The sequence below is a fragment of the Melozone crissalis genome, unplaced genomic scaffold (genome assembly GCF_028551555.1).
Source record: "Melozone crissalis strain CALT ecotype California unplaced genomic scaffold, PUWL_Pcris_2 ptg000066l_1, whole genome shotgun sequence".
Taxonomy (NCBI): Eukaryota; Metazoa; Chordata; class Aves; order Passeriformes; family Passerellidae; genus Melozone; species Melozone crissalis.
In genome coordinates this window covers 8,887,006-8,895,905 of record NW_026535844.1, presented here as the reverse complement: position 1 = coordinate 8,895,905, position 8,900 = coordinate 8,887,006, and the positions used below count along the sequence as shown (strand labels likewise).

Below are 8,900 nucleotides of genomic sequence, written 5' to 3'. Positions count from 1 at the left end.
ACCCCAAACCGGCCCCAAAAAGCCCCAAATCCCACCCCAAAACGCACCCGGGGTCCCCCCGAGGGTCCCGCCCCCAATTTTGGGGTCCCCGAGCCCTCCCCGAGCCCCCCCCGGACCCGGAGCCGCCGGGGGGCCCCAATAAAGTGAATTTGGGCTGCGGAATTTGGGGTTCTGGGGGTTCTTGGGGTCAAAAATCCGAAATTTTGGGGGGGAGGAACTGGGAGAGTTTGGGGACATCCCGGGGACAGCCCTGGGGTGGCCGTGGGGGGGTTGGGGACACAATGGGGACACTTTTGGGGACATTAGGGAACCCTTGTGGACACCGGGGATCCTCTTAGGGACCCCCTGGGGACATTGGGGACCCCCCCTGGGGTGGCCATGGGGGGTTGGGGACATCAGAGAGCCCTTGGGGACACCAGGGACTGTCTCGGGGACACTTTGGGGACACCACGGACCCTTTTGGGGACCCCCCGGGATTGTTATGGTGACCTTGGGGACATCAGGGACTTCCATGGGGACACATTGGGGGCATCAGGGACCCCCGTGGAGACAGTTTGGAGACAACGGGGCCCTTCTGGGGACATCGGGGCCCCCCTTGGGGACACCAAGGTCCCTTTTGGGGACCCCTTGGGGACATTGGGGACCCCCCTGGGTTGGTCATGCGGGGGTGGGGGGCATCAAAGGTCCCTTTGGGGACACTGGGGACCCTTTGGATTTAGCCCCGCCCCCTAATCCTTAGCCAATCAGCGCTCTCGTGGCATGGCACTGCAGCCAATGGCAGCTCAGGATGGGCGGGAGTTTCGCTACCATGGAAACGCCCGAGGCGGGTCACCATGGTAACGAGCGAGGACGCTTCCGCGTTTCTGCCCCGCCCCCTGCCGCTCTTAGCCAATCAGCACTCGCGGAGCCGAACAGCCAATGGCGGTGCAGAAGGGGGCGTGAACAGCGTTGCCATGGCAACGGGGCGGCCGGGCCTGCGGCGGGAAAAGCCAGAAAAGGTAAAAAAGGGAATAAAAAGGGAAAAAAACGGGAATGAAACCCGGGATTGGTGTGGGGCGGGAGAGACTGGGGGGGCTGGGGGACAGCGGGACCCCTCGAGGATGGGCGTGGGGTGTTCGGGGACCCTGACTGACCCTGCCAGTACCAAATGCCCCCTCAGGACCCTGACTGGCTCTGCCAGGACCCCATTCCCCCCTCAGGATCCTGATTGACCCTGCCAGGACCCCTTTCCTCCCTCAGGACTCTGATTTACCCTGCCAGGACCCCATTCCTCCTTCAGGACTCTGATTGACCCTGCCAGGACCCCACTACCCCCTCAGGACCCTGATTTGCCCTGCCAGGACCCCGTCTCCCCTCAGGACCCCAGTTTACCTTTTCAGACCCTCATTTACCCTTCCATAGATCCCCGGACCGCATTAACCCCGCCCAAAGACTGCACTGAGCCTTTCAGGACCCCATTTCCCCTCCTAAGACCCCATTTCGCCTTCCAGAACCCGATCCCCTCTTAGCCCCGCCCATCTCCCCCAGAGGCGCCCTCCCATTGGTCGGAGGGGGAGGCGGGATCCGGGAGCCGCCGCATCTGATTGGCTGAGGCGGGAGCGCGGGAAAGCGGCGGCGGGGGCGCCTTCCCGGCGTGCACCGCGCGGGGGAACTGGGAGAGACTGGGAGCGGAACTGGAAGGTACTGGGGGGAACTGGGAGGGACTGGGAGCGTGGGGAGGGGGAACTGGGAGCAACTGGGAGGGACTGGGAAGGGCTGGGAGCGTGGGGACGGTCTGGAAGGTGAGTGGGACTGGAGACAGGCTATACTGGTCCATACTGGGAACTGTCCCCCTACAGGTCGCCGATGGCCGAGCCCCGCCCGGGCCCTCCCAGTGCTCCCAGTGCCTCCCAGTACTCCCAGTTCTCCCCTCCCAGTGCTCCCAGTGCCCCCCAGTGCTCCCAGTTCCCCCCTCCCAGTGCCCCCCAGTGCTCCCAGTTGCCCCCTCCCAGTCTGGAGGGGCTCATTCCCCCCTCCCACTTTGTGCTGCGCCCCAGGTGAGGCTCCCAGTGCTCCCAGTGACCTCTCAGTAACTCCCAGTGACCTCCCAGTGCTCTGAGTAGCCTCCCTGGAACCCCCAATAACCTCCCAGTAACCTCCCAGTAACCCCAGTTCCCCCTCCCAGTGCTCCCAGTAACCCCCTGTGACCTCTCAGTAACTCCCAGTTCCCCCTCCCAGTGCTCCCAGTAACCCCACTCCCCCTCACAGGTCCCTGGGGGCGGAGCTTGAGGCAGAAAGGGGGCGTGGCCATGAATTGGAGGTGGAGCTGAAAGCACTGAAGGGGCGGAGCCAGCACCTGGAGGCAGAGCTTGAAGCAGAAAAGAGTCGGAGCCATCGGCTGGAGGCGGAGCTTGAAGCAGAAAAGGGGCGGAGCCAACAGCTGGAGGCAGAACTTAAGACAGAAAGGGGGCGGAGCCAAGTGCTGAGGGTGGAACTCGATGCCCTGAGGGGGCGTGGCCAGCAATTGGAGGCAGAGCTGGATGCAGAAAAGGGGCGGAGCCAAATCCTGGAGATGGAGCTGGAGACCTTCAGGGGGCGGGGCCTCAGCCCAGAGGGGGCGGAGCCAAGCCCGGAGCAGGTGAGGCCTCGGTGCTCCCAGTTACCCCCAGTGCTCCCAGTTACTCCCAGTTCCCCCCAGTGCTCCCAGTTACCCCCAGTGCTCCCAGTAACTCCCAGTTACCCCCAGTACTCCCAGTTACCCCCAGTGACTCCCTGTAGCTCCCAGTGTTCCCAGTTACTCCCAGTGCTCCCAGTGACTCCCAGTAACTCCAAGTTACTCTCAGTATCTCCCAGTGCTTCCCAGTAACTCCCAGTGCTCCCAGTAACTCGCAGTCTCACCTGTCCCAGGTGTTCTGGGTTTGTCTCAGGGCCGGAGCCACCCCGGGAGGGACTGGGGACACCTGGGGGGACAATGGGGATATTTGGGGGCACTTGGGGACACACCAGAGCACACCTGGGGGGACTTGAGACACACCTGGGGACATTGGGGACACACCTGGGGGCACACCAGGGCCACACCTGTGGACACTGGGGACACCTGGAGGCTCCTGGGTGCGTCTGGGACATCTGAGCACACGTGGGGGACATTGGGGGCACACCTGGGGATGTTGGGGACACACCTAGGGGACGTTAGGGACACACCCTGAGGTGCCCCAGGTGTGTTTAGGGTGTCTCAAGTACATTGGAGGTGGTTCAGGTGGGGTTTTTGGGGTTCTCCAAGTGAGTTTGAGGTGTCTCAGGTGAGTTTGGAGTGCCCCAGGTGAGTTTTGGGGGTCTCAGGTGAGTTTGGGGTGCCCCAGGTGAGTTTTGGGGGTCTCAGGTGAGTTTATGGGATCTCTCAGGTGTGTTTGGGGTGTCTCGGGTGAGTTTCAGGTCTCTCACATGTATTTGGGATCTCAGGTGAGTTTGGGGTCTCAGGTGTGTTTTGGGGATCTCTCAAGTGAGTTTTGGGGTGTCCCAGGTGAGTTTTCTAGGTCTGAGGGGTGTTTGGGGTCTCAGGTGAGTTTCGGGTCTCTCAGGTATATTTGGGGTTCCCCAGGTGAGTTTCTGGGTTCCCCAGGTGTGTTTGGGGTCTTTCAGGTGTTTTTGGGGTCTCGGGTGTGTATTTGGGGTCCCAGGTGAGCTCTCTCTCCCCAGGTGCTGCTGGGCCGCTGGCGCCAGAAGGTTTTCCAGCTGCTGCTGCAGGTGAGCCTGCAACGGGGCCAGGAGCTACGGCTGCAGGGACAGGTGAGGGGACAGGGAAGGGGACAGGTGAGGGGACACACCTGGGACAGGGGACAGGGGAGAGCACACCTGGTGCCGGTGAGGGGACACAGGGACAGGTGAGAGCACACCTGAGACAGGTGAGAGGACACAGGGGACACACCTGGGACAGGTGAGGGGACAGGTGAGGGCCTGGCATGCCTGTGACAGGTAAGGGGACACAAGGGACACCCCACACCTGGGGCAGGTGACACCCTGGACAGGTGAGACCCTACAGGTAGGACCAACCCCACACCTGGGGGGACCCTCTGGGGTCACCTGTGTCCCTTTGGGGTCACATGGACACACCTGTGTCCTGGGAGGGTCTGGCGGTCATCTGGGCAGGTCACCTGTGTCCCTCAGGGATGTCACCTGTGTCCCCCTGTGTCCCCCTGTCCCAGGTGCGCTCCCTGGGTGCTGTAAGGATGTCACACCTGTGCCCCACCTGTGTCACACCTGTGTCACACCTGTGTCCCTGTCCCAGGTGTGTTCCCTGGGTGCTGTAAGGATGTCACACCTGTGTCACACCTGTGTCACACCTGTGTCCCTGTCCCAGGTGTGTTCTCTGGGTGCTGTAAGGATGTCACACCTGTGTCACACCTGTGTCACACCTGTGTCCCTGTCCCAGGTGTGTTCTCTGGGTGCTGTAAGGATGTCACACCTGTGTCACACCTGTGTCACACCTGTGTCACACCTGTGTCCCTGTCCCAGGTACGCTCCCTGGGTGCTGCAGTGGCCGCCAGGTCCCGCCAGGTGTCGCTGTTGGAGCTGCGGCTGCGCCAGGGGGAGCAGGAGAGACAGGTGAGGGACACCTGGGGACATTGGGGACACACCTGGGGACACACCTGGGACATTGGGAACACACCTGGGGACATTGGGGACACACCTGGGGCAGTGGAGGGCCACCTGGGGACATTGGGGACACACCTGGGACAGGTGAGGGACACCTGGGGACACACCTGGGGACATTGGGGACACACCTGGGACACGTGAGGGACACCTGGGGACACACCTGGGGACATTAGGGACACACCTGGGACAGGTGAGGGACACCTGGGGACACACCTGGGACAGGGGAGGGACACCTGGAGACATTGGGGACACACCTGGGACATTGGGGACACACCTGGGACAGGTGAGGGACACCTGGGGACACACCTGGGACAGGGGAGGGACACCTGGGGACACACCTGGGGACATTGGGGACACACCTGGGACATTGGGGACACACCTGGAACAGGGGAGGGACACCTGGGGCCATTGGGCACACCTGGGGCAGGTGAGGGGACACCTTGGGGACAGCTGGGGGGTTGGGGACACCTTGGAGCCATCTGGGGCCAGTCTGGGGACAACGTGGGGCTGTTCCGTGTCCAGGCCCTGTCCCAGGAGCGGCTCCGGGCGGAGGCGGCCGAGGAGGAGCTGGGGAAACTGGGCCAGGCCCTGAGCCGGTACTGGGGGAACTGGGAGGGACTGGAGGGGACTGGACTGTCCCCATCGCTGTCCCCAGGCTGTTGGGGACACTGGGATGAACTGGGATGAGTTGGTTTGTACTGGGATGAACTGGGATGTCCCCATTGCTGTCCCCAGGCTGTTGGGGACACTGGGGGTTACTGGTTTGTACTGGTTTGAACTGGTTTGTACTGGGCTGTCCCCGTTGCTGTCCCCAGGCTGTTGGGGACACTGGGCGTGGCCCTGGCCGATGTCACCATGGCTGTCGGGGCCCTGGGGACCCTCAGTGAGCGCCTGGGACGGGCCCAGCACCGACTGCAGGGTCAGTGACACTGGGGACACCTGGGGACACTGCAGGGACACTTTGTGGGAGGACTGGGGACACTTTGGGGACACCTGGGCACACCTTGGGGACACTTTGTCAGGATTGGGGACACTCTGGGCACAGTTTGGGGACAGTTGGGGGGTTTGGGGACACCTTGGAGGCATTGGGGGAGGACTGGGGACACTTTGGGGGATTTTGGGGACACCCTGGGGACTTTGGTGTGGTGGGGACACTTTGGGGACAATTTGGAGGTGTTGGGGGATGATTGGGGATGACTGGGAACACCTGAGGGGGGTTGGGGACATTGGGGGAACACTTTGGGCCTGTTGGGGACACCTTGGGCCATTGGGAATGGTTTGGGGGGTTGGGAACACTTTGGGAGGGGTAGGGATGCTCCTGGAACATCTTGGGGACACTTTGGGGACATTTGGGACAACTTAGGAGGGATTGGTGACACCTTGGGGACTGTGGGGACACTGTGAGGACACTGGGGACACTGTGGTGGCCGTGCCCACTGTCCCTGTCCCAGTGTCCCCTCTGTCCCCAGCTCTGGTGGCCTCAGGGCGGCTCCGGTGGCGGCGGAAACCAGAGGGGACAGCAGGGGACAGCAGGTGAGTGACACCGGGGACACTGGGGGTGGCACTGGGGACATTTGGGACATCAGGGTGTGACCCTGGGGACATTTGGGACATTGACATGGCCCTGGGGACAGCAGGGTGACACTGGGTACATTGGCAGGTTACTTTGGGGACACTGGGGACATTGGGGACAGTGGGTGACTGACACTGGGGACACTGGGGGTGGCACTGGGGACAGTAGGCACAGCAAGTGTGGGACACCAGGGGTGGCACTGGGGACAGTGGGGACATTGAGATGACCCTGGGGACACTGTGGGGCTGGCATTGGGGATGCTGGGGACAGTGGTGACACCGGGGCCATCAGGGGTGGCCCTGGGGACAGTGGGGACAGTGGTGACACCGGGGTCACCCTGAGAACACTGGGGTGGCACAGGTGACATCAGGGGATGGCTGTGGGGACAGTGCTGAGCCCGGGGGTGACACAGCAGCTCTGTCCCCTCTGTGTCCCCAGCACGGTGGCCCCGGAGGTGACATCGGAGAAGGTGAGGAGGTGGCACCGAGGGGCCAGGGGTGGCTCTGTCCCCAGGGTGTCACTCCCATGTCCCCCCCAAGCCACCAAGGGTGGGGACAGGACCCAGCCACGCCCAGGCACAGGTGGGTGTGTCCCCAAATGTCCTCAAATATGTCCCCAATGTCTCCAAACGTGTCTCAAATGTGGCCCCAGTGTCCCCAAATGCGTCCCTGTATTCCCAATGTCCCTAGTGTCCCCTCAGTGTCACCAGATGTCCCCAGATGTCTCCCAGTGTGTTCCCAAATGTGTCCCTGAGTGTTCCCAAATGTCCCTCACCGTGTCCCCAAGTGTGTCCCCAGTGTCCCTAAATATCCCTTCAATGTGTCCCCAATGTCCCCACGTGTCCCTAAAAACGTCCCTGAATGTCCCCAAATGTCCTTCAACATCCCCAATGTCTTCAGTGTCCCCTCAATGTGTCCCCAGATGTGTCCCCAGTGTCACTCCAGTGTCCCCAACATGTCCTTGCAGTGTCCCTGGCCCCGTTGGTGACGCAGCTCCAGGCCCTCGGTGCCGCCATCCTCGGGGACATTGGGGACCCCGCAGTGCCAGCGCCCCCGTGGGGACACCGGTGATGTCATCGGGGACACAGGTGACATCATCAGGGAGCGGTGGCACTGCCAGGACAGAGATGACATCACTGTGGAGGTGGTTACATCACTATGGTGATGCTGATGATGTCACTATGATGGTGATGACATCATGGCTCTGCCCCAGCCCTGGCTCGGTGTCACTTTGTCCCTGCCCAGCCCCTGATGTCCCCAAAGCTGCCACAACCATCCCAGAGGGTCCTCGAAGAGTCCCTAATGTCCCCATGGAGCTTCTTTGGTGTCCCCAACCCCCCCAATGGCCTCCTGGTGTCCCCACATGTCCCAGGAATGTCCCCAGTTTACCCAAGGAGTCAAAACCCCACCCAAAGTGTCCCCAAAGGTGGACATGGTAACAGAAATTCCCATGGCAACAGAAGTCCTGCCCATCCTGTGCTGCCATTGGCTGCTGTGCTCAGGACTGAGAGCGCTGATTGGCTGGGTTTGAAGGGGGAGGAGCTAAACACAGAACCGGGCCTGAACCAGTATAGACTCAACTAGGAACTGGGATAAATTGGGAACTGGGCCCAAACCAGTACAGACTCAACTGGGAACTGGGATAAACTGGGAACTGGGCCTGAACCAGTACAGATTGAACTAGGAGTGGTCTCAAACCAGTACAGGGGCTAAACTGGGAACTGGGATGAGCTGGGACCAGTGCCTGAACTGGGACCAGAACCCCAGACTGGTCCAGGAGCCACAGTGATCACTCACAGACCCAGCACTGCTTCTGGTTTGTACTGGTTCATACTGGTGCATATTCCTCCATAGTGATTTATGCTGGTTTGTACTGGTTTGTACTGTTTCATACTGGTCCATACCGGTCACTGGCCGTACTCCAGCCCCCCTGCGTGTTACCTGTGCTCTCCCAGTGGTGTCTGAGCTGCAAGTGCGGGGGACAGTAGCCACAGGAGAATGGCCACGGCCTGAGGGTCAGCAGGAATGGCCACAGGGGAACGGCCACGGCCTGAGGGTCAGCGGGAATGGCTGCAGGGGAACAGCCACAGCCTGAGGGTCAGCGGGAATGGCCGCAGGGGAACAGCCACAGCCTGAGGGTCAGTGGGAATGGCTGCAGGGGAACAGCCACAGCCTGAGGGTCGGGGGTCTCAGGGGAATGGCCATAGCCCAGGCTCAGCAGGACGTGCCGCTCGCCCTTGGGCCGTTGCCACCAAGCGCTTCCTGTGGTCCCGGCGGTGCCCGGCCTCACCGGCGTGTGTGCCGTGCGGCCACTGCGGCACAGGAGCTCGTGGCCATGCAGATTCACCAGTGTCCAGCTGGGCTGCAGCGGGTTGGTCAGCAGGGGGATGTCCAGTGTGGTCACTGTGGTGGTGGCTGGCTTGGGTTTGACGTAGAAGATGGTGGGCAGCTGCAGCGGCATGGCCAGAGTGGCGGCGGTGTTGTCTGGCATGATCCACGCGGGGCCTTTGTCATTGTCATAGTTGTCATCATTGTCATCGCCATCATTGTCATCATCACCATCCTCCATGTGGATCTTGATCTCCTGGGATGGCAGAGACGGGGATGTGGCAGTGGCCATGCGGAGCTGGAGGAGCTCCATGGTGGTGGCGTGGGTGGCCCAGGAGGAGGAGAAGGAGGAGGAGAAGGAGAAGGAA

The 8,900-nt window shown here is 61.8% G+C and overlaps 1 protein-coding gene across 1 annotated transcript; it reads left to right on the top strand.

Moving 5' to 3' along the window:
• Positions 1-949: 949 nt before the first annotated feature.
• On the top strand, positions 950-7,597 carry CCHCR1 (coiled-coil alpha-helical rod protein 1). The gene is made up of 10 exons (XM_054289256.1): positions 950-998; positions 1,839-2,036; positions 2,248-2,617; positions 3,676-3,765; positions 4,492-4,581; positions 5,155-5,228; positions 5,448-5,551; positions 6,102-6,165; positions 6,644-6,786; positions 7,172-7,597. The coding sequence occupies exons 2-10, from the start codon at positions 1,846-1,848 to the stop codon at positions 7,273-7,275; spliced, it is 1,230 nt and encodes a 409-aa protein (XP_054145231.1). The 5' UTR covers positions 950-998; positions 1,839-1,845; the 3' UTR covers positions 7,276-7,597.
• Positions 7,598-8,900: the final 1,303 nt, after the last annotated feature.

Bases quoted from the DNA above. Each gene is read 5' to 3' on its own strand.
- CCHCR1 (XM_054289256.1), top strand. From the start codon at position 1,846: ATGGCCGAGCCCCGCCCGGGCCCTCCCAGTGCTCCCAGTGCCTCCCAG. The intron at 3,766-4,491 runs GTGAGGGGACAG...TCCCTGTCCCAG, and splicing joins AGCTACGGCTGCAGGGACAG to GTACGCTCCCTGGGTGCTGC. The intron at 6,166-6,643 runs GTGAGTGACACC...CTGTGTCCCCAG, and splicing joins GGGACAGCAGGGGACAGCAG to CACGGTGGCCCCGGAGGTGA.